The sequence below is a fragment of the Galeopterus variegatus genome, unplaced genomic scaffold, assembly GCF_000696425.1.
Source record: "Galeopterus variegatus unplaced genomic scaffold, G_variegatus-3.0.2 Scaffold1400, whole genome shotgun sequence".
Lineage (NCBI taxonomy): Eukaryota > Metazoa > Chordata > Mammalia > Dermoptera > Cynocephalidae > Galeopterus > Galeopterus variegatus.
The window spans coordinates 114,012-139,930 of NW_007727511.1; the positions used below are offsets into that span (position 1 = coordinate 114,012).

General features: G+C 36.0%; 1 protein-coding gene and 1 long non-coding RNA gene across 2 annotated transcripts in view; both read right to left on the reverse strand.

Annotated features, from left to right (window-relative positions):
- Positions 1–7,255: 7,255 nt before the first annotated feature.
- LOC103593724 lies at positions 7,256–8,092 on the reverse strand. Its single transcript, XR_550776.1, has 2 exons — positions 7,727–8,092; positions 7,256–7,639 (listed from the first exon to the last, which is right to left on the reverse strand). It is a non-coding gene; the product is annotated as an uncharacterized LOC103593724 (long non-coding RNA).
- A 2,957-nt stretch (positions 8,093–11,049) lies between these two features.
- Positions 11,050–25,919, reverse strand: part of UBR5 (ubiquitin protein ligase E3 component n-recognin 5) — a 130,979-nt gene continuing 116,109 nt past the window's right edge. The window contains exons 49-58 of the mRNA XM_008576773.1: positions 24,552–24,663; positions 23,765–23,909; positions 22,979–23,109; positions 21,539–21,599; positions 19,784–19,959; positions 19,415–19,499; positions 17,672–17,827; positions 17,176–17,289; positions 15,341–15,469; positions 11,050–12,218 (exon numbers count right to left, since the gene is read on the reverse strand). Of these exons, the coding sequence (XP_008574995.1) occupies positions 12,006–12,218; positions 15,341–15,469; positions 17,176–17,289; positions 17,672–17,827; positions 19,415–19,499; positions 19,784–19,959; positions 21,539–21,599; positions 22,979–23,109; positions 23,765–23,909; positions 24,552–24,663 (1,322 nt within the window). The 3' untranslated portion in view covers positions 11,050–12,005. The remainder of the gene's footprint in view (positions 12,219–15,340; positions 15,470–17,175; positions 17,290–17,671; positions 17,828–19,414; positions 19,500–19,783; positions 19,960–21,538; positions 21,600–22,978; positions 23,110–23,764; positions 23,910–24,551; positions 24,664–25,919) is intronic.

Sequence of the window (25,919 nt, forward strand, 5' to 3'; positions counted from 1 at the left end):
TACTCTGGGCGGCCCCGCCTCCCCCATCCGGCCCCGCCTCCCGCCTGCCCCTGAGGGACCCCTCCTCCTCCACTCGCCCCGCCTCCCGCCTGCAGGAGGAGCTCGCCCAGACTCCGCTGGGCCACGCCTCCCGGCCTAGGAGGGGCGGGACTCGGTCTGAGGCCCAAGGCCCGGCTCGTCTCTCCGCCCCGAGAATCCCCAGCTAGCCCTCGTCGTTCCCCAAGAACACGGTATGCTGCGCTAACTCGGCCTGTCCTGAGAGACTAACAAGCGGCTGTAGGACCGCCCACGGGAGGAGCGGGGAGAACGCGCTGTTGATGTGTGAACTGGTGTGGGGGGGGGCGGGGGGAAGTCATGCTGTCAAAAAATTAATGGAAAAAAAGGCTGGTTTTGTATTTAAGCAACCGAAAAGAGGAAACCGGAGGAGTGTGAGTGTGAATGGGGATTGAGCCTGAGGAGAACAAAATTACTAAATTCAGGAAAATATTTTGAAACCTCTGTGAAATTGTTTCAACAAACTAAGCTTTTAGTAATATTTATTGATCTCTTACAAAGTACCAGCACTGTACTAAGCACCTTATGTGAATTAACTCATTTCATCTTCAGGACATCTCTGAGAGGTAGGTATAGCAATTTCCCTCACATTACGGATGAAGAAACTGAGTCTGAGGATAAATAACTACAGCTTTTCAGCTAAAAAGTAGTAGACTCCAGAGTCTCCTTGCTACATGCTCTTTTCAAGACCAGAAGTTAAAGTGGAGAGGAAACATTCCTGTGTAATGTAATGGCAGTGGACAGTGGCTACTGATGGTGACAATAATTTGGTTGAATTACTAATACCCTTCTCTCAGGGAAACTAAAGATAACTACAACAGAAAGAAAAAAGTAGTTTGGTCTAACAAATAAAAATAAATTGAAAGAGAGATTTGTTTAAGTAGCTTGAAGCTGCAATATTGAGGGGACCTTGCCATGCCTTTAACAACATGCACCTTTTTTTGGATAGCTGTCTGAGGTATAGTAAAGTAGGATAGCAATTTTACTGTAAGCTTTGAAAATGACTGAAAGCTCTTTCTAAAAACCAACCCTAGAGTGGGAGGAGAGTGTTAGCCATTCTTAAAGCAATTAGTAGGGGTCAAATGCTGAGTGAAATTTTTTAACATATATTTACTTTAAATGATAGTCACAAAAAGAAAGTAAAAACAAAAATAAATAATAGTCACATACATTCTATGAGGAAACTGAGTCTCAAAGAAGTTAGATCGTTTACCATAGGCCACATGGCAAATAAACTAAGAGCAAGTATTTATTCATTTAATTAAATTCAATAAACAATATGTCTATTATGCATCAGGCATCATGTTAGGTATTGAAGATACAAAATGAATGAGCTTAGTGAAAAAGAAAATGGACCCTGGAGCTGTATCATCATGGCTTGAATTCTAGTTCCCTCATTTATTAACTGTGCTACCTTGGCGAGTTACTTAGCCTCTGTGAGACTCAGTTTACCTACCTATAGGGTGTGAGTAATAATAACGCCTTTTTCATAATGTTTGTTATGTGGCTTTAATACTATATTACTGGGGTGGGAAATTACTTTGATGCAATGGTAGCTTCCAAGTCCACTACTAATTAAGCCATCCAGAGGAACAGAAAGGCTCAGATCAAATTGAGATGCTTGAATCACACAGTTTATTAAATGTATTTATTTATTTTCATTTTAAACAAGAAGTTTACTTAAACAACAAGATGTTTGACATGAAGGGAAAATTATTTAGGATTCTTTTTTTTTTTTTTTAGAGTAATTTTTTCCTACTTAAGATAGGTTGACTTACATATAACAGCTATGTAGAAAAAAGTTATAAAATTATTCTTGGTTTTACAGTGATAAAAACATTAAAATTCTCCAACTAAACAATGTATGCAAGGATTTTTATGGTTTTTGTTTTTGCTGTTAAAACAGTGAGAGCAAAAAAGATAAGAGCTGAATGAGCATGCAGCTAATGGAGATGGGGGTATTTTGACAGAACCAGTATTTTTCCCCATCCCTTCTCCATCTGATGTCAATGAAAATATACCATTGGCCATTTAGTAAACAAACAAAAAAATGCAGTATCCTTGTGCACATACACCAGTTACTCTATGTACAGTAATGTAATGAAGAAGGGGAAAATGAAAGAATGGAGAAAACTGTACAGTAGTAGTCAGGATGTAGTGAAACCAAATTGCGGTTTTCTAATTGAGAATGCATTCTTGGTCTGTGGGAACAGAATAAAGTAGCAGGTTTCTTTTTTAGTAGATACCTTCTGTCTATTGTTGGAACACATCAGTTGTCTTCAGCCTCCATTTCCAACTGTGCGGGTGCGTCTGTTTCATTGATTGGCTGCTAGTTGAATCAGAATCTGATCTGCCTCAATGACTAACACCGTTGTTCCCAGTAGGCTTTCTGTGGTGTGATGTCACCACAGACCTATCATCCTGCCCTGCCACCTTCAAATTAATATGATCATTGTTCTCAGTCTTAACTCCTTCCTTGGGCTCTTCATAAGCCATGGTGAGTTCCAAGTCTGCACTGAATGAGCACGCAAGCAGCACCCTCTTAAATCAATTTAAAACATACAGCAAGGGGAAAGAGATGGGAAAAGATAACATTTTTAGGATAGGGTATAATGAGGGGAGGGATTGCAAGGATTGTACTGTCTGAATCTTAATGTTACTGTTCATGTCCTGTCTTTGCTACATCAGCCTTCCTCACTGGTAATGTATTTTTGAGGACCAGAGTTGAGGGTGATTAAGAGTGTTGAGCAGACAGAAGGTGGAACCAACACATGCTTACTCTTTTGGAAACATGCAGGAACAAGTATACCTGGCTACAGCTGTAACTTGCCATAAATTAGCCTGCTAAACAGCTATGGGTTTTATCTGTGTTTCTTGGACAGAGCACATGTGGGGCCAGAATAGATCTCACCAATTGATGGCTGATTTAGGGATAACATAGTTGGCAATCTGGAAGTGACATAATCCTTACCTTATGAATATTTAAGATTTACTTGTTCCTTACAGCCCTTTCTGTCTATAAATAGCACTCTTTTGTCCCATTTTTATTGATGTTCAATACAGATATGTTCCATTTATTCTATCTTTAAAATGCCTCACAAGTTAATAACTTATTTACTACTTATACTTAACACTCCTTATAAATCTCAGGTCTGACAAGCTATTTGCTCCCATACTTAGTTTCTCTCAATTTCTGTAGCAAAATTGAATATTCTTAATATAGCAAAAACACATTACAGTGCTTATTAACAGTGTAGGCACTATGTATTAGTTTCTCCCAAGATGTTTAAAGTTATTGGAAGAGCAAATGTGAAAAATGTGACTGAAAGATCTCTGGGAGTAAAAGGATCCTACATCTTCAGCTGGGCTAGGTCACACTGACCCTTCAAACCCATTGTACAGACTGGGTCACAGACCCCTCATATGCAGGTCACGAGCTAGGTAATTGGAAACATCCTGGGAGCCGTTGGCAAGGTTGACATGTTTCATTCGGATGCGAGCTTAGCCCCCAGCCTCCTCAGCAGCAGCAGCTTACAGCAGTCTCCAGCAGCCTCCAGCAGATCCAGCCACAGCAGCAGCCCCGTGATGGCCTCCCAGGGGCATCCCCAGGGTCCTTGTGGATCAGAGCCATTCATCCTTAATTGTTATGTCAGATAACCCAGGGACATCTGGGTGCGAGTCAGATAAACAAAGAACACCTGGGCGCACATAGGCAATTCCCTTACAATATTCATATAGCCTTTATGGCATATTGTAAGGAAAATAAAAAATGGTCAGTCTCCCTCAGCTGTTCTCGCTAAGCATGACCTAGCCTGTCTGATGTAGATAAGTTGATTAATGGTCAGTCTCCCTCAGCTGTTCGGAATCTCGCTAAGCATGACCTAGCCTGTCTGATGTAGATAAGTTGATTACGCATGTGCACACAGGTGGTCAGTCTCCCTCAGCTGTTCTCGCTAAGCATGACCTAGCCTGTCTGATGTAGATAAGTTGATTACGCATGTGCACACAGGTGTTCCTTGGCTATTGTCTAATGTCAACTGCACACATGCACTCAGGTGTTCCTCCTGGTTATCTGACTTAAGTATAAAGGACAAATGGCTCTGATCCACAGGACCCCCAGAACACGCCATAAGGCCACCAGGATGGGTGTAGCTGCTGTGGAGCTGCTGCTAGTTACCTGAGCTTGCATCCGAATAAAGCATGTCAACTTTACGTTTGGCTCCCAGGATCTTTTTCCTAGATTGCAACTTGCATATGAGGGATCTGTGACCCAGACTGCACAATGGGTTTGAAGGGTCTGTGACCCAGCTTGATAAATATTATCTTTTTTGGGGGGTGGGCGGCTGGCCAGTATGGGGATCTGAACCCTTGACCTTCTTGTCACCAGCACCATGCTCTCCCAAGCAAGCTAACTGGCCAGACCCTCACATATTATATTTTTCTGAAAATGGCCACAGCAATATTTCTGGTCCCCAGTGCTGTTCCAGAACTTTGATCGCCTCTCATCAAAGGGTGGGTTCTAATACCCCTCCCTTTGAATATAGGCTGTCATTAGTGATTAACTTCTAATGAATAGAATACCTGACTTCCAAGCCTAGTTTATAAAGGACAATACAGACAGTTTTTGCCTAGTTCTCTCTTTCTCTCTCTCTCTGTCTTTTGGGAAGTTTGCCCCTGAAAGTTAGGTACCATGCTAGAGGAAGCCAAAAACTAGTCCACACAAAGACCACTTGGAGAAGCCCATGGGGAAAGGGAGGCACCCAGCCAAGAGCTAGCATCAACCTCCAGATGTGCAAATGAACAAGCCTTCAGAGGATTCCAACTGTTAGCTGTCATGTCTTCAAATGAAACCTGATATCACGGAGCAGAAACAAGTCATCCTGACTGTGTCCCATCCTAGTTCCTAACTCACAGAATCCATGAGCATAATAAATGGTTGTTTTAAGCCACCATATTTTGGTATACTTTGTTATGCAGCCATTGGAACTGTACCAGTCTCCATTCTATGTACAGAGATTTGTGTGGTAATGACCTAAGAAGGCATTCTAGCCTATGGTACAGAAAATATATAATTTCAGGTTACTGCTGGCTTGTTGTGTACCTTCTAAAGGGTAAATCCTTATATCTCAAACTTGAATGATGTCTCAACCTCTTTTAAAGAAAAAAACTTTCACAGCCACTTTGGTATTAACTTAAACTATGTGTGTGTGTTGTGTGTATATACTTAATATGTATACATATATATTTACTTAATGTGTGTGTATGTATATATTTACTTAAGTATGTACCAACATAAGACAGTTATAAACTTACTCTTAGAGCTTTATGCAACTAAAAAATAAAAATAAATTTATAAGTTATAAGTAAGACTATAAAAATGGTAAAATTCAAATTTAAAACCTTAAGTAATGGATGAAGTTGCTTTGCTGAAACTACATTGTATCATTGTGAATTAATGAAGCATATTCTTTTGCATTCTGGCCATGGGATGGATAACTGTTTTTCAACAACTCTCTTACTCATTATAAAAATGAGAGAGCACTGGGAAGACAAGTTTTTGGTCACAGGGTAGGATAATAAGACTTAGCATTTCAGATATGCAGAGCTCCAGGTGAGATAAAATCAACTATAAGGTTACAACAATATGTTCCTAAATTGGATTGAACTTGGTCACTGGAATTCATTCACTCATTCAATAAATCTTAACATTATACTGGGCACCGGAGAGGGAAAGGTATGTGAGATATAGTTCTTACTCTCAAGGAACTTACAGACTAGAAGGGGAGAAATCAAGCAAATACACTGTTCTGGGGGAGTACGAAGGAGGAGTATCTAAACCAGCTTTGTCAAGGTGGAAGGAAGGTGAAGGGCAGATCAGGAACTAGATTCTGAAGTATGAATAGGAATTAAACATTCCAAGATGAGGGGCCATAGAGAGAAGGAAGCTCAGAAGCGGTATGTGTACAGGCCCCAAGGTGACAGAGGGCATTAACCCAACAGAGTATTGCAAGTTTTTCAAAATAATAAGGGAGCAAGTAGAGGTTAAGGCTGCAAAGCAGGATTCCAGACATGAAAGGGCCTTGGAGTTTGGACTTCATCTTATGTGGCCATGGAAAGTCAATGTATTTTTAAAAGGGGAGTAACATGATTAATATGCATTTTAGAAAGATTGCTCTACCTCTACATATTGAAGGAAGCAAAACAAGAAACAGAAATTAGTTAGTAGGCTGTTGAAGTAATCTAGCTAAGATGGTGGTGACCTAAAGTTAGGTCACAATAGTGCACGTGGAGAGGAGATGAATTCGCGATAAGGATTTAATAACTATAGGACTTGACGGTTAATTTGAATGTGGGGGTAAAGAAGAAATTGAGTATGATTCCAGGTTCCTGATTTGGGAACGAGATAATTTATTGATTCATTAATGATTTTCAACCCAGGCACTATTCTGTGCACTGGACTTAGAGAAGTGAATGAGGATAGAGTTTCTTTCTTTTTGGGGGCGGGGAGGCAGTTGGCCAATACAGGGTAGTTTCTGATGGCCTCTGTTCTTGTGGAGGGTCACTGGGAGAAGTTATACAATAAACAAGTAAACTAATTTCAGGTAGTACATGGACCAAGGATGGTGGGAATTGGGCCTATGCCTTCGAAGCTTTTAAGGTAGCCAAAGCTGTGGGGATGGCAGGGGCTGCTATTCTTGTGTTACTCTTATCAGTTCCCAGAGGTCTAAGGCATAGAAGTAGGGGAAAAGTACGGAATGGCAAAAAATTATATGAAAATCCTGGTTCTCCACAGACTTCCTCAAATCACTTAAACCTTCAGTGTTTTTTGTTTGTTTTTGCTTCCCTTCTTTAAATGTTCCAAGATAGTTCTGCTAAAGTTTTATCTAAAAAAAAATAATAAATCAGTTGCAATACTTACAGTGCTTCTAAAAGTACATATGATCAAGAAAACATATTACTTCTCATCCAAGTCAAGGATCATAGCTTTTCACTATAGTGCTCTATTTTCATTTATTATAAATAGTTAATACATTAGCTCCAGATTTTGATACCTTTAAGGAATAAATTTTCATTCAACAAATACATGAATGCTTACCTTATTCAAGGCCCCATATTTTAGGTTACAGAATATCTTTTAATATCCTAAACTTCATCAGCTTTGGATATATCTTCTTAAATAACTTTCTTTTTTTTTGGGGGGGGGTCAGCTGGCTGGTATGGGGATCCAAACCCATAACCTTGGTGTTATAAGGCTGCACTCTGACCAACTGAATGTTATCTTCTTCTTAAATGAAATGCACGCTTCTCTGCCTTCTTCCAGAGTATATAGAACAGTTTTTAGGGGAATAAATAATTATCCTGAGCTGAAATAAATGTTAGCCTTGGGTGCTGTTTTTGAATTGGGGAAGACTGCTGGGAATGTCATCTTTGTGTAGCATATTAATGTTTGCAATATACAGATTTTTAGATGTGGTGCTGCCAAATGTTTCTGCATTAAATGGCTCCATTCTGTTCTCCTTTTTGAACATTTGCTAGTTTCTTTGATCTTAATTTTGCTACTTCTAGTCTGTGATGAAACAGGAACCTGATGATCAAACTTTCTCCTTTTTGAACATTTGCTAATTTCTTTGATCTTAATTTTGCTACTTCTAGTCTGTGATGAAACAGGAACCTGATGATCAAACACTCTGGGATACAAAGCCTCTCCTTTTATTATTGGACTTGAACTTCAGTATCTGTACTTTGAGAAAATTATTATGACTGCTATATTTTCACTCATTCCTCCCCACCCCAACCCATTTTTTGGTAGTTGGGAGGATTACTATGATCTGTTTTTATGGGGGCAGAATTTTTAAGGAAACATAACACAAATTTAAGTATTTGTTTCTTAAATGTATCAAGTGAATACATTAAAGGTGATCATCACACAAGCATTCCATTTCCATAAGCCATAATGGTACCTATGATTTCATTAGAAACTGAAAAATTTTAAATGTATTTGGTAACCTGGGAGCATGAGGCACTTTGTTTACAAAGACACCTTCTAAGGGCAAACTCATAATACTCAGAACACATCTAACTAGAACTGTGCCCATAAGCTTGCCAGAGAATGACAATGTATTTCAATTTCATAAAGAGTCAAATTTCATGTTCCCCACTGAAGAAAGCATTTCAAATACAAATACATGGCCCGATAATGTTTTCCCTGAAGAGCTCCTACTTGCATCAAAGTCACCATGTAACAATGCAAACTATTAAAGTTCAGCAGCTAGAAATAATCGGAGATTCACTCTGAAAGATTAAGAAATTGAGTTATGTTACCCATGAAAATCATTTGCTCTTTTAGAGCAAGCAGTTTATAAGAACTTAGGAGAAAACTTAAGAAAAAAATGTCAATGTTTCTTTATGTGTGGTGCTTTTCATTTTAAGACATTTGGGCTTAAGTTGATTTTGGACAATTCCCACATCTTCAGAGTTCTGATTCCTGTCTCTAGGGAAACTTACTGAAGGACAAACATTTTTAGAAATCTTTAGCAAAAATGTATGAATTACTGCCTTTTTGTAATAATACAGCCAGACCCTCATTGGATACTTCATTATTCTATGACCAACTCACTTGCTTATCATCACACCTTCCACAAAACTGTATACCCAAGGTTTAGGACTACAAGCTCCAGGATGCCTGAAGATGTACCTCACTGTTGTACTTACTAGCTGCATAAGCCTGAGCAAGTTGTTTTACCTGTGTCTCAGTTTCTTGTCTGAGAATGGTAATAGTCCCTACCTCATAGGATAAAATGAGATAATAAATGTAGAGCACTTGACAAAATGCACGGCACATAGTAAGTACTCAATAAAAGTAGGTAATTAACACTTCATATTGTACTTCTAATGTTTTTTGAATTTTAAGAGAGGTAACAACACACTTAGTTTATATTTAATCCAAGGTATCTTGACATGAACAGACACATTTTAAACACATTTCTACGTTATCAAAAGGTGTTTAAAGATGAATTAATCCTTTTGCTCATGCTACTTACTTAGGTTGACGTAAACATTGACAATATTTTCAATCACTAACCAGGCACAGTCTACTGAAGGCACTTCCAACCAGCCCCTTATCAGGAGCAACGACCTAGGACTAAGATGATCACAGATATATTTTTACATCAGTTAGAGTAGGAAAGGTTTGGCTCTAAGGAGCTTTCCAGCTGGGGGATTTAGATTTGTGAATAGAAAGGAATGCTTTTGGGGCAGTGTTTTAGAATGACGTAGAATATGCCATTAAGAATGAAGATTTCTAGCTTCCACCGAAGACTTACTACATCAGAAAAAGAGGAGAGAAGATAAGCAATGCCTAAGAATCAGCATTAACAAACTCACAAGTGAATCTGATGCATACAGAAGCATGAGCGCTACTTGCCTCCATGGAAGATGTCAATTTGAATTTAAGCCTAGAAATTGCTGACTTCATCTAAACACATAAAAATAATGCTATCTTTATGCAAGGAATGGCAGGGGCAAGTACTAAACAGTGAAACGTTCTTTTGAAAAATCCTCTTAAGGGCTGGCTGCCAAGCTCACATGGTCAAGGGTTTGGATCCCTGTACTGGCCAGTCACCCCAAATATATAAATAAAATTTAAAATCCTCTTAAAAGGGGCTGGCTGCTTAGCTCAGCTGGTTGGCGTACAGCCTTGTAACACCAAGGTCAATGATTCGGATCCCCATATACAAGCTAGCCACCAAAACAAAAAAAACAAAACCCTCTTAAATCTACCCCAGTACTGGGGAGTCAATATTCAGATGATTCAGGGGAAAAAAAAGTTGAAGTAGCAAAACTTTGAAAACCTTGAGTAAAGTTCATTCTTGGTCTTCTCTTCCTAAATTTGTTTTCAATTCTATTAGATTTAATCACTAAATAAGACCAAAAGAGAACTTTATTTTACATGACTTTATTTTACACTTAGAACTGCTTTATGCTTCACTTAAAACAAAAAAAAAACAAACAAAAAAAAAAGATTCCCTCTGCTTTTAATATTACTAAAAGCATTGTAACCAAAATCTTCATTTAGGAAGACTTAAGACATTGTGCATTATTTTAAATATTTCGTTCTTTCAATAACTATTGAAAATAAATTCACAGTTAGGGTTTCGAATGTCCTAATCATATCTAGTTTGATCTCATTTAATATTTTATCAATCCCATCATGTGCATACAGAGGTTAAGGTGATATATAAATTTTATAATCTTTCAAACACATTGATGTTAATCAGCTCTTAATCTAATTACTATTTCATTTATTTAGAAATAGCATTTAGACATAAAAACCAATCTCTTACTTTGTAAAATAACTTTGGCTAATTTAACACTTCTACTACAATTGTTTTATGTAATACAATGAATTTCACTACTATCAGTTTTAACTATTTTTAGTGTCAACAGTGCTGAGAATATCATGTGGTTCAGTCTTTCGAAGGAAGTTATATAATAAAAGCATAGTGTCTCTGAACATGAAAACTATCCCCAAGGCCAAAAGTCCTATAAAGGAACTGAAAGGTAGGAGAGACTCCAGAGAATTTCTCTCCTCATATTTAATATGTAAAGTGACTAGTTTAAGTCACTTTATTGAAGACTTAGTAAAGAAAATAGTGTTCCTTTATTGTATCATTCAATACATAATTAATGGGTCATCAAAAAAGAACCTGTCACTTAGTCACTAAGTATAAGTAAGTTAACTTCCTCTGCCAAGTAAGGGTACCACTTCATTTTCCCCATTTGTAAAAAGAAAAGGTGGCCTGCCTGGCCAGTGCCATTCAGGATTCTCTGCTAACTGTAAAATGTGGACTGATTTTCTTCTGTTTCTTAAAGTCCATGTGTATATAAACTTTTGGTTCTCTAAATCAAAATTTTTATGCACATAACTGTGTCAGTGTATTGCCCTTAGTTTAAAACTGTACAACTACATAAATAAAAACTATTGTTTCTTCAATATTACTTGACATGTCTTCTGTAATTTATTTAAAAAAGTAAATGTAACAAGATACTTAAAAAAGGCTAGATACAAAAGTAGTTAAGCTGCTCACGAACATTTAAAATTTTCCAAAATGTATCTTCAATAATTATGATCTTATAAAACATTTTACAGTTATCAGAAAGTGCCCAGGCTGACTTTACATAACTGAAAAACTTTAGTACAAATGTCTAGTTAGAACTGAAATGCAGTAACCTCCTGACTGACTGCTCATTGAAATAGGGATACAAAGAAAAAAAGTTGATTGTGATAAAGTATTGTGCATTGGCCCCATCATATGTACAAAAAAAAGTGCCCTCACTCAAATGAACAAATTACATGCAAAATATTAGTGATATCATTTAATATCCTAGAGCTCAATGCTGCCAAAATAAACCATAATAAAAGTGGTTTTTATAGGTAAAAGGGATTTCATCTTTAAGATCTGAATGTCAAGAACTTTTTACAAGTTCCATATACATGATACACAATTGCAGCCAACCACAAATTAAACACCATAAAAAAAGTTAAAGTGAAAACACAGAACATACTTAATTTTTTATTTTGAAATTCCCTATTCCCTCTATACAAGAACCTTTGCTGAAACACTTTCCACAAAGGCAGCAGTGAATTTTCAGAACATTTTACATTTTTCCCCCTCAGCAAAAAGATAAATCACAGTGTAAATTATGTTGTTCTGCTGTCATCTTTGGCTGGGGTTAGACCCAGAAGTTGTTGACTAGCAAACAGCCAAATGTTGCTAGTGCTCCTCTGGTCTTTGATCTACAAACTCAGCAAGGAATGTTTGCATTCAGTCTCTTTAAGGTACCACTAGAGGGGTATGACAGCATTAACTTCCATAAACTTTTATAGACAAATGGAAAAAATCTACAAAATTAGCTAGTAATATTACACAGCAATACACACATTTCATACGCTACACAAAACCAAAATTCTTGGTCTTAATGGCGAGTAGCAATTTCTGTTTGAGAATCTGTTTAGAGGAATAGAGTGGGACATAAAGTCGAGAAATGCAAGTATTTGCAGTAGGAAGATGTTGGTCATCTGGCGGTCTTATTGTGATTGAGGGCATAGGCTGAAATCCTTCTTCACTGGCTGGTAATGATGGGCTTGATGTCCAAAAGTAAACCTAAACAGGAATATAATAATTACAGTTTTGGCTTTTAACAGGTTAGTGTTAACATTCCCCTCTTAATACTGTCAATACTAGTATATACACAGAGCTGCATTCTTATGTTAAAACCTACAAGGGAGAATTATTTTGAACTAGGTTTTAAATTTATTTCTTGTACTAAAAAGGGAAGGTATCAATCATACCTCAATAAAGTAGTTTTTTTTTTTAAAAAAAGGGAGTATATTTAGGATTAGAAGAGGAAAAAGTGTCACATATGTTAAAAAGTGACTTTCTGTCTCAGGGCCTCAGTTTTCTCATCTGTAACACTATTATTAGACTAAATGGTCTCTAAGGGCCTTTCCTGCAGCTACATTCCATATATCTGTTAGTGGAAAAAATGCACAAAACCTCCAAACAAAAGATATGGTCTTAGGTTCAAAACTCATATGCATTATCTAAAAAAGTTATTTTGCATTTTATCTACTAAGCAAAATAATGCAATATTGTCAGTGCTATGTTGTTATACAGAATAATTTTATAATAGTATTTAAGTGTTGGGGAACATCTGCAATACATCAAAATTCACCTAATAGGCTATATTAAGTTTTATTATACATCTATTTTGTGCAACACAGACTAAATAAATGTTAACTTCTACTTTACTTTTTAAGTTAAATACAATAACCATAATATGCTTCCCTGAAATATTTTTTCTCTGAGTACATACCATTCCTCATTGATCCATCCCTTCATACATACATAGTACCATTCTTGGTGATAGTAAGATAGTGTCTATCTCTTAAGGAAAAGCCTTTTTAATCTAATGCACATACAGTGCACGACTAAATAGGAAGTACAGCCAATTTCTTAGAGCGACCAGAAAACTTAAATGAACTAATTTGTTATTTCCTGAAGCACAGTTGTATGAGAAGCCTCGTGTAAAATTCTACAGCGGTAGGGCTGGCTGGTTACTCAGTTGGTTACCATGCAGTGTTGATAACATCAAGGTCAAAGTGGCAGGAAGGAAAAAAAAGACCTCTCCTAAGTATCGGGGTCTATAACATTTTAAAAGAACTACAAAAGAGCTACTCTAAGTTAAGGATGAATGTGGTTAACCAAGGTAGATGACTACATCGCTGGACCTCCAAGAAGTTAGAAGAGAAATACTGAAGGACTTATCAAAGCTTTTACTTGTGAACTGTTACTTTCCAGGATGGAAATAAACTATGTAGTCTTACCCAACAACCCTGGAAATCCTATAACTTGCAGACCAATAATTCATGAGAGACTTGTTTGGGAAACCCTATTATATTCTTAGGTCCTTCAGCTCCTCCCGTGAACTGTTACTTTCCAGGATGGAAATAAACTATGTAGTCTTACCCAACAACCCTGGAAATCCTATAACTTGCAGACTAATAATTCATGAGAGACTTGTTTGGGAAACCCTATTATATTCTTAGGTCCTTCAGCTCCTCCCCTCAGACACATCAGGATAAAACCAACATTATGCAAAGGATGACCTCCCAAAAAGAAGGAAGGGTAAGGAGGGGGAGATACCTGATATACTGCTTAAGCCCTAAGAACAGGTTTTCAAGAGTAGTTTAAGGAGGAAAGCTCACAAATTAAAGCTGTTGATAGGAAATTTTGACGTCCTTATTAGAAGAAGATATTCTTTTTTCTAAAAGTGAGTAGTAAGTAAATTTTTCTTCCAATAGAAGGCAGAAACTGCAGTGAGATTTAACTTGGCTGACTGGACTGAGGATGTATTGGTTTAGAAACAGCAGAAAATTAAATTAGGAAATAGATAAAAATAAGTAACTTAGAACTCCTACCAGATAGCCACTCATGCCTACTTCTGTTTTTGGTGGATCTTACAGAATTGATATGAGCCTTGTCTTAGAGAAGTGAAGTGCCCAGAATCCAAAGACTGACTACGTGTGGTAGAATCCAAACACGTCATTTAGGTGATCAATCCTGAAACCAACAGGGACAGAGATGGTACTGGCACTGGTAGGACCCACAAGACTGGGAAAGTCAAATGCTGACCAATTATATCAAGCCTACCCGGGGAACAACCTAAGTTAAAATTACCAGGATGGCTAGACCAAGAACAGAACTAGGTAGCAACTAGGACTGCTAAACAACCTGTCTCAACATAGTAGAGAAATACTGGAAGGCTCTTGGAACCATGGAAAGATTCAGGAATGCTAAAAGCAAGAACTCCACTCCTTCCCTCCGCCACCCCCAAAATAAGCTCCTGCCTGAACTGAAGATAAATGGAAAGCTGCAGTTTTGTGCTTTCCTGCATGATAATCTTTTCCCCTCTCTCAAATAAATGGTGGACATATCTAGAAATTGGATCATTTCTAAACATTCCATGAGTGATCTGGTTTAGATTACTAAGAACTAAGGATGGTTAGACAGAGGAAATGTCCCAGAAAACCATAAAGAATATGAGTAGAAAGGATCTCTGAGGTTTTCTGAGTAAGGAATGTCTCTTGAATTTCTACAAGAAAGTCTGGAGCAGACTGCCTTTCAAGATTAACTGGCAAGTTGACTTGGTTATGGGTATACTTGAGTGTGGACATAGATTCCACTGATTTGGTAGACTTTCCACTAAGATCAGAGTTTCTGTTATCTGATTTATAATTCTAAGTTGGTTGGGGCTCTGTGCTAATAAAAAATAGGACTAAAATTACAGACTTAATATATACATATCACAATTAAGCTACTCTCACTCTCTTCTTAGTATACAGATAATCAAGACACTATTCAGAAATTTTGCAAAAGTTTGCCACTAGTCAAAAGGATTAAGCGTATATACGAGGAGCAGCATATATATGTAAGCACTATAATCGGGCGAACCATGTTGCAACAATAAGCTGGTATCATCTCCTGGGACTAAGGACAGCATATTAATAGCTAAGATGCATTTCACTCTGCTTGGAGCTTTAGCAATACTTCAGGTATTCTATTACAGAGTAAGAAAAACAAAAACTGCCTTTTGTTTCTGACCTTCTGTAATTTCCCTACCCCAGATTAAAATTACTGACCATTATACACTTAAAAGGCTATCATTCATAGTATTTTAAAATCTTCTATTTCCTTCTGCAAATTTTGTGAAACTTTTAACTTACAAGGTCTTGTCGTTCTGCCATGCTCATCTTCTCTACTATTGACCAGAACCAACGCTTGAACTGCAAGAGCTTCTCAGCATTTTCTCCTAAGAATGAAGAACATAAATTTAATAAATTTAATAAGACCCCCTTTATTCATAGGGGATACATTCCAAGACCACCCAGTGGATACCCAAAACTGTAGATAGTATCAAACCCTAATATATAACCATGTTTTTTTCTATACATACCTATGATAAAGTTTAATTTATAATTTAGGCACAGTAAGAGATTAACAATAATAACTAATAATAAAACAATTATAACAATATACTTCAATAAAAGTTATGTGAAAGTGGTCTCTCTCAAAATGTCTTATTGCATGGCACCCCTGAATAACTGAAACCATAGAAAGTAAAACCACAAATAAAGTGGGGGGGGGCTACTATACTGTATCAATTGTTTTATCTTTAGGATATTGCTAAACTTGTTAAAATAAAAATAGATACAAAGTTTAAATTATTTAAAACGGGGAGGTGTATGTGTTTCTAATTTGTAATACAGGAAATTAGGACTATTTGCTTATTAGTTCATAAGTCAATCCTGACTCAAGAGGACAAAAACAAGAAAAATGTACCACCAGCCTCAAAACTGATAACCACATAATTGTAATCCCATTTGTAAATCATGATTCTTCTCATGAACTTAAGCCAGTGCTTCTCAATTTTCACTGGATTTATAAATCACATGGGGATCTTTTCAAAATGCAGATTCTCATTCATTCACTGGGTCTGGGGGATGGAGGGAAAAGACACCAGAGATTCTGCATTTCTAAAAAGCTTCCAGAAGATGCCTATGCTAATATGAGGATCAGACATGGAATGGCAGGCCTTACGCAGTTTCTTTAGATATTTTGTTTTCCCTTCTAGACTTTTGGTTTGTAAATGAGACAAATTCTTATCTCATAAATATTGAAAACTATATCTAAAAAGTAACACAAAAACTATTATACAACAAACTACATATTTATTACCATGCATGAAAGAAAACCAAAAAAATTTATCCAAATTTAACTTACTATAATTTGGCTGAAGCTGCTTGCAAAATAAGAAAACTAAAGGGGGAAAAATTGGTATCTTTATGTATGCAATAATCTCGGACTATAGGTATAATCTTTTTGTAGTGAACTTCTTGAAGCTTTCAATGTTTTATTGTATAGTCACAACTAAAGAGTCTATTCCTAGTCTACAGGACTTTCAAAAGAAAAAATTGCAGCAAATCAAACACTGGAGGTAGAAGTTATTCTTAGGAAGATTATCACTACCTCTTTATATTCTTCCTAAATTCTCTATGTGTTTGTTTGTATGCTGTTATGCCTTTATAAGTGTGACTTGTATTCAGCTTTAAAAGCCAAACATCATGCATTCGAATTGTTTAAATTAGGGGAACAAAAAAGACATGAATCAGGAAGGGCCAGTAGAAGTCACATGGATTATTTTTTCTTAATCAGTATATACAAATCATTGTTACACAGTTACCCACTACAAAGAACTTTTACTTGAATTCATACTAAACCATACATTCTTTAAAACTTAGAAAAATTAAGCAATAAAAGAATTAAGAATAACCTAATACTAAGTCATCAAAAATTGAGTTCAATCATATCTTTAAAAATAATGTAAAGGGCCGACCCGGTGGCGCACTGGATAGTGCGCCGCTTGGGAAGCGCAGCGGCGCTCCCGCCCGAGGGTTTGGATCCCACATACAGACCGGTTCCCGCTCACTGGCTGAGCGAGGCGCGGGGGCAACACCGAGGGCCTCATCAGATCACGTAACACTTCCTAGAAAATACTTACGTGTAATGGCTGTTCTGCAACTACCAACATTCTGTGCTCTGCGTATTTCCGCACATACTCATACACATTCTGGGGAGTGACTGGTATATTTACACCATTAGGAATGAGTTCAACCTGTGAAAAATTTAGCAATGCCTTTTAAAGGAAATTCTGTCAAAGCAGTAATAAGTCAACAGTTCATAAAACTATTTCCTATAATTTTAAATCTAAAGACAATTCTTTATCTGAAAAATATTTAGGAGAGGTAAACATTTTAGGCCCAAATAAGTACAAAAAGCCCTCTGCCTCTTAGTTTGCCTCACTAAGTCTTGATCCATCTCTCTGTTTATCTCCTACTATGTCCATTTCTTTTTCTGTGTGTGCAAGCACACGTGCACATACATGTACACTTGTCCCTCTCTCTCTCGGTCCCTAACTAATCTCCTTCTATATAAGATAAGCACAGCGGATTAACCAACGTTTCTTGCCAGAATCAGAAAACTGCTATTTGCTTTACCTGTCCTCCACCCTCTTCTTTACACAGGTCAATTGCGAATGCCAAATCCATTGCTGAGAAAACAGCATCAGCATCTGAACTCTGAGAAGCGAGGATTAGTTGCCGCAAACTCTCATACATTACAGGGTCAAAAAAAGCAAAATCATGCCAATTGACCTAAGAAAGTAATCAGATGAAACTCAATTATGAAAAAAACAACATCTTCATTTAATTTATTAGTAAATTAAAATCTATAATAAAGAATAGTATATAACTTAAAGAACGCTGACAAAGAATAATTCCTCACCACACACACACACACACACACACACACACACACACACATTGCTTTAAAGACATAAAATTTAATAAACCTTGGGCTCTGACAATACATTTAATTTTCAAAGTATAAAAAGTGTTACACTTTGAAAATTTTAAAGCCAACAGCATAATAGTTTAATAGCAAAAATAATTATTTTAATAGCAAAATAATTACTTTAAATAATCATTTTAATAGCAGAAATAATTTGCAAAAACTAATACTATTTATTGAACACTGATTATGCAGAGCAGCTGGCTCTAAAGTAAATACACATCCTGTTCACTCTTGACAATTATGATAAAATATAGATTACCAAATCTAGATGATAAATCTGATGCTTAATGGAATTCAGTAACTTGTGCAAGGTCACATCATTGAGTTAAACTTAGGTCTATTTGATTCCATACGCTATTCACTAAACCTTGTTAAAGACTCAAAATATCAACATTTCTGTGTTGCCAAGCTTTGAGTCTAGATCCTGTTGGCACAACAACATTTTAGCTGGAACACTTTGAGAATTCAATAGGGTATGGTTAAAAAAGAAAAAAATTATACATCATAATATGATATGCTTCTGTTGCCAGAAAACAATATTCATCAGTGGATTTAATTAAAGAGAACTGTTAGTAGGCTATAGCTTCAACAATGCTAATTTATATCAGATGTGTGATGTGCATATATGGAAAAGACTATTTCATTATTTTGTATCAAGCAATTTTCTTTATAATATCTTTAGGAACACTGACAGTTTGGTTTTAAATCAAAACTTGTATAATTAGCATTATGCATTAATTTTAAAGGAAATGATTTTTCTCTCCCCTCCCCACAATCATAAAGGAATGTGCAGGCTGTCAAATTACCAAAACACAAAGAAAATAAGCTAAATCTATCACCTAGAGGTCTACACTGAGAATGTTATGCCATACTTATACTTTCTTATATTCTTTTGCCCCCCCCCCAAGTACATCTTACATATATTTTTGAAGTTGGAATGCTCTTTTCAATACAATACTACTTCTACCTCTACTACCACCTGCTACAAATAATAGTGGATAAATTTTATTGAGCACTTACTATTTGCCAGGCACTTTATAAATCGGGAAATGTGCCAGAAGTGTCAGGGGATTTGTTTGCAACAGGATCCAGGTCTCTCAGATCCTCAAGCCCACCTGTGTTATCTACTCTGCTATGCCATCTCCCCATATATAGAGACTTTTCCCGTGTCATTAAATGTTTTTCTTTAAAATTAATTTAAAAATTAAGAATTATTTTTAATTGACAGATAATTGTATTATTAAATGTTTGAAAATTATTTATAATGGATGTAATGCTTTAAAACTTAATAGTAAGTGAATGCCATAGTGTGCTAGCATTTACTTTATAATGTATAAAAGAAAACTTTTGCAATTCTAAGAGCAGTTAGGTTCATCAAAATCACTTACTTTTCTACCAAGCAACACTTTAATTACATGTCTATTCAATGTAATAGGACATAGTTCATTCTGTAACAAACACAGTCCAAGAATCCTAAAAATAAAAACATGGAAGTAAGGTTTAAATTCAAAATAATTCTAGAATACATATAAGCCCCCCCACACATACATAAATACACATGTAATATTGAGAAATTCTCTGCAGCCTTATTTTCATCCAGTATGAAGTAGAGCATATATATATTTTTTAACTAATATGTTTTAGAAAACCTCATAAACTCAAATTTTCATATATACATTTTTAAATTAATATGTTTTAGAAAACCTCATAAACTCAAATTTTTCAGAAATTCAAATATAAGATTAGAGTTATTTTACCTGCCAATGTTTCTGAAACAATTCAGCCTTGCTTCTGTGTTTTTGCCAGGTCTCGGAGTATAAAATCCTCTTTTTCCAGGTTGGTAAAACAAAGGGGAATTGTCATCACCATCATCTGTGTCATCTAAATCCATATCTACCACACTGCGACTAGAGCCATGACGCTTTCGGTTTTCCTAAAAACAATATCAGAGATTAAACACTAAGATTCATTTTAAAAACATATGAACTGGTCCTGTGAAATCATTGAAAGTGAAGTCAGGTAGGCAGAGCAACATTCATATTTAAATGTATGGGTATAACAATACTAAAAGTAAATAAACTATTAATTTGCCCTTTCAGAACTGTGATACAAAAAGCTTGTGCATATTAAGTCAACGTCTCTATTATTTAAATAAAATCATTTAATGAAACTCAGGTTAGGTTCTTTCACCTTAATGCCTGAAAGATATTTTCACTGGATAAAGAATTTCAGATTGACAATTCTTTCAACACTTTATTGATGAAGTTCCATGGCCTTCTGGCCTCCATAGTTTTTGATGAGAAAGACACTTTGCTCTTTTACCTTTGTTCTGCTATTGACACATCCAGTGAATTTTTTTCTTTCAGATATTGTACTTTTAATTCTAAAATTTCCCTTGGTTGTCTTTTAAAGTTTCTATTTCTCTCCTGAGAACCTCTATCTTTCCATTCATTATGTGTACCATTATCTCACAGAGCACAAGATAAAGTCTTTGATAATTCCAACAAGTGGGTCATCTTATGGTTACCATCTACTGGATCTTTTCCAGAACTGGTCAGTCTTTCATGGTTCTTTGTACACTATGTAATTACAGGGTGTACTCTGGACATTTTGAATATTAAGTTGTGAAACTCTGGGTCTAATTAAAATGATACAGAAAATGTTGATTTTTTTTTGTTTTGTTTTTTGTTTTTTTGGTTTTAGTAGGCAGTCAACCTGGTTAAGTTCAAACTGGAAGTTGTACCTTCCCGGTGCAATGGTTTCCATGCCAATTAAGTTTTCAAAGCCTTTATTATGCTATTTTGCTTTATTATGCTATGCTGTATATGCACTACTTGGGATAGTCTAAAACTTGGGCTGTGGTTTATGCTATACTTTAGTTCTCAAAGCCTTTGCTCTCCTGCCTGAAAAGATGTCATACTCGTCACTTTTCAAGTTTTGATTTCCCTCTCCAATCTGTGTGCTATTGTTTACTTTTCAGAATTCTTAGGTAGTTCTTTTTCATATTTTGTCCGGAGTGTTTAGTGTAGTCAGTGAAAGAGATAAGATTATAATGGTTTGCTTCATCTTGGCTGGCACTGGAAGTTCACAGGTAGGTTAAGAATGAAATACATACAATGAAATACAGAATACACTAAAAAGCCTCCCTTACTGCTATACAACAATGTCATGTTTTCTCTGCATCTTTACCATCAGCTGCTTTTCTCATAAACGAGTCCTAGGATTCTGTGCTGCCTTCACTCTTTCTCCACTATTCAATTCATTACATCTTCAACTTAATCTTAATTCAGGCTGTGCTAAGAGACAACCAGTGAGGGCAGTTATACTAGCCCTAACTAAACCTATCTTATTACTTTATTCTGTACGTGACAACCATATACCTATCTTTGCTTCTCTCTTTCTATTGTAATCGTGAATTTTATTTATAAAGACAGTTTCTTCATAAATCCTACTTTCTTCCCTTTTATTTAAATTCTAAGTGCTTACTATTACACGTACAAAATATCCCTTACCTGTACCTTTTCTGAGGAGTCTAATAATCCAAGATCCAGGATACTGTCAGCTCCATTTTCCCTAAAAACAACAACAAAAAAATTTTTTAACATTCCAGATAACTGAAACTTCTACAATTTAGAATTTGAAAAATACACTAGATGCTGTATGTGTGATTTGAGAAAATGGGTTAAAAGCTACCTATTTAAGACAAAATAAATGCAGTCTTCATGGGGGGGCTAGAATTCAAGCTCAGAGCAAGCACTATAGAACAAGAAATGCTCAAAAAACAAATCACAATAGGAATCAGATTCTCTAGTGTATATAATGATTCTAGGATACTAACAAATTCACTGTTCACTCCATAAAGCTAGGTGAAAGCAGTCAATATTGTGTATTAGTTACACTCATTAGAAAACCCTACTAGCCTGGCCCACTAGCTCAGTTGGTTAGAGCACAGCCTTCTAACACCAAGGACAAGGGTTCAGATCCCCATACCAGCCAGCTGCCAATAAATAAATAAATAAATAAAACCATTACTAAATTTTCAATCCTTACATGTATTTACAAAAATCTTTTTATCAAAAATGCACATTCTTCTTAACATTTTCTACAATGGGGTGAGCTATATCAGTGTGCTGATAGCTCCAGAGACAGAGTAGAGGAATAAAGATAGAGTACATAAAGCTCAGAGAAGAAAAGTAACAGCAAAGAAAATAAACTCTCAACAGTTTTTGGTTTGAGCCATTCAAAGGCTCCAAAGTGGCCGTTTAGTTCCAGTGCTCAGTCTACCTGCTTATACATCTCTAGAACCATATGTAATCTAAATTCTTTGTTTGAAATCATGATTAGGAAGGGAAAAAATGGAAATTTTCATCTAAAATAGTAAACACTTCAAAGCCTCAAACTGAATATCAGAGTAGTCCCAGCACAGGAGCCACAGAATAAGTATAGTATATTTTCCTACTGTCACTTTTACTTGTCACCTTGGGAAAAGAGGGATAAATAATTTGTTAGATATTTTTAGATTTTATATTAAAACAAATATAAATATATTACAGAATATAGAGCAAAAAATTGCATGAGTTTTTAAAATAAATCAAGAGGCCTAAAAAATTTCATTCTTATGGAAGAAACTTAGGTACTGAATCTCTGAGGTATAATATGGCCTCTGCCATTAGTGGTACTCTGGTGGAGAATATGAGATGTAATTCCTTCAAGTAATTTCTAAATATCAGGTAATAAAAGACCTTTTAGAACCTAAGTGACTACTAAAACGTTACCTTTCTAATACACAAGAAACTTAGCTGTCTTTTACTCATGGATTTTAAGCCATCACTTTAAAAAAAATTCAAGTTTTATACTTTATAGTATAAATTTTAAGATATGGTGGAACCTACATACTGAAAATAAAGTAGCTGATGTTGAAACTCAAATGCCTTCCCAACTGTACACATTACCGTCCATGTGCAATAATGAGTTCCATGGCCTCATCCACTCTTGCTCTCAGAGAATCTTCACTTGCTAGAAGGAGAAGCAGCTGAGCTGGGGATAATTCCAATAGCATTCCAGTGATTTTACTTGCAAATGCCTGTAAATGATGAACAAATGTTACCTGCCTAGTCCCTGAAACCTCCTGAGTAAATCTATAATCTTTTATTAAAAATTTTTTTTAAAAAGGAGTGTAAGAAACTTGGGCAACAAATATAAACATTTCTGAATCTGTAAGTCTTTTATGAAATTAGAAGCTTAATTATAAAGAACTTGGGCAGGGAATATACAAATCATGCACTAGCACAGTCTTGTCAAGGCTAGTTAAAATATTTGTATCACAAGCCTTTTTAAAGTTTTTGGTATCCATGAGTAAACATACATATACTCAGTTTCTCTATCTTTTTTCCTTCATCAGAGAACCAGAAACATCTTTTTCATTTTGGGTACAAATAAGGATACAAATAAATATGATGCACATCTAATTCTTTAGCACACAAGGAACTTCCTAGATAGAATGGGGAGAGTTCCCCAACTGATGGTAGGTGGTGAAAAAAAATATTCAAGTTATACATAGTTACCCTCCAGCAAATAGTGCTTCATTTCCTCCTAAGCTTCCTCCTCACTGCTGAGCTAAACACAATCCTCAACCATGTGGCTTGCTGGTAGCTGGTAATTTTTTTTAAAATACCAATTTTACTTTAAAAGCAAAAAAATGCCATAGTCTGTTAGGTAGCTAAGTGTACGGTACTTACTGGTTGCATTGCTTGTACACGGGGATAAAGTCTCTCCCCAAGCGCCTGCCGATGTGCTGGCAGAGGATCAGGATCATCACTAGGATTCCCTTCAGAGGCTGGTCTGAAGGGCCTAGTATCGATGGAAAGCTGTCTCCTAAAGTCTCTATAAGAGGAAGAAAGCTACTATGACTTCATTTTCTTTGACTACAAAGTGAAAATTTCTGCACAACTAGTAGTAAAGTTATAAAATCAAAGCATATAGGTTGTTCCAGTTATGGTACCAATGTGGTAAAATGCCTAAATGGTTGGGAAATAAAGATTATCTAGATTTTGTCACTTGAAAAATCTGTATATTAAAATGTGCAGATTTATAATTTTGATTCTAAGAGAGTAGGACCTTAAAATACCATAATCAACAGTCCATCCATAACTCCTGGAAATTTTAGACAAAAGTAAAATGCAGTCTATCCTAACAAGAGAAAAATTATAAGACTTAAATAATATAATTTTCCACAATTAAGATGGTAAGACAAACATAGGAAAGAATGATACAAAGGTAATAAAAATTTCAAATGATTATGAACTTAAGTGAGATAAATAAAAAGCCAATACAATTTGAACTGCCTCTGGGTTTTTAAAGAAGTTTTTATTAGTAACAGTTGTTTAGACTATTCTTAGTCCATATGTCCAAATATTAAAACTTTCCTTTTCTAAAAACTAGTCCATAATTAGGACTCTCACTTACAGGTCTACCTCCAATTATCCTAAAAGGTGGTATTCAATAAAAGATACAACATTATCTTACCTATCCCGGTCTCTCCGAGAACCTGCTCGTAAGCCACTACTCCTCCTCATTTCTCTTTCTCTCTCCCTTTCCCGGTCTCTCTCCCCTCTGTTCCTTAATCTCTGCATTAAGCCTAAAACAAAATACGAAATATACTTTGTTTAGATGAATGCAAATGCTACTACCTTAAATTTCAATGTCAATGCAAAGAAATGTGACAATCATAAAACATGACAGCTGAAAATCATCTTCCTCAGCATCTGTGTTATCAATGCCTTTCTTTCACTCTCCCTATGGTTTTGAGGGTTGTAGGTGACTGTGTATAATGTACCTGTCCCGTAACAGTTATTCACTCAGTAGTTGTTAAATGAGTTTTACCCTGTATCATGTCAAAGCTGTGAAATACATGTAGCAAATGGGGTGATATAAGTTTCACTGTACTTAATGTTGAGATTTCTTACGTGATTAATTTAAATATCCCTTCTAGAGGCTGGCTGGTTAGCTCAGTTGGTTAGAGCATGGTGTTGTGACACCAAGGTCAAGGATTCAGAGCCCCATACTGGTCAGGCACCAAAAAAAAAAAAAAAAAAAAAAAAAAGAAAGAAAAAATCTCTATTCTTAGTTTTTGACATTAAAGCATTATAGGCCACCAGAACATTAGTTATTATTATTTTTAAATTCCTAAGCTTAAGCCAGAGTATGTACAGAAAAAAATATTTCTGAAATATTATGACTTCAACAGATTTCCTCATTCACATTTGCTAATTTCTTTTTATTATAAGAATATAGAATTTTAAATGGTGAAACTGATGAAAGGCTGGGGAACGCTCCCCATTTTTTTTATCCTCAATCCTTTCTACAGCTCATTCAGCCTCCAAGGTGGTGGTTTATAGAACCCCAGTGAGATACAGACACAGCTATAGCCTAGGTTAAAATACAGGATTTTCTTAGTTTTGAATAACACTGCTCTAAACAATAGCATTTTCTTGTCAAATATCTGCATCAATTAATACATACAGGGGTAGAGGAAATAGTGCAATTTGCTCACTAAATTTTTATACCACCATGTATCTTACAATCTCACAAATAGGTAACAACTAGGATAAGAGTAGTAAAATCACAAACATTTATCAAAATAAATGTGGCAGTAAAAGAGCTAATTGTTTTATCAAAACAAACGTGGCAGGGCCGAGCCCATGGTGCACTCGGGAGAGTGCAGCGCTGGGAGCACAGCAGCGCTCCTGCCGCGGGTTCGGATCCTATGTAGGGATGACCGGTGCGCTCACAGAGCTCACTGGCTGAGTGCGGTGCGGCTGGTCTCAAAAAGGACAAAAAAAAAAAAAAAAAAAAAAAAAGGGGCAGAAAAAAAAAAATTTTTAAATTTTTAAC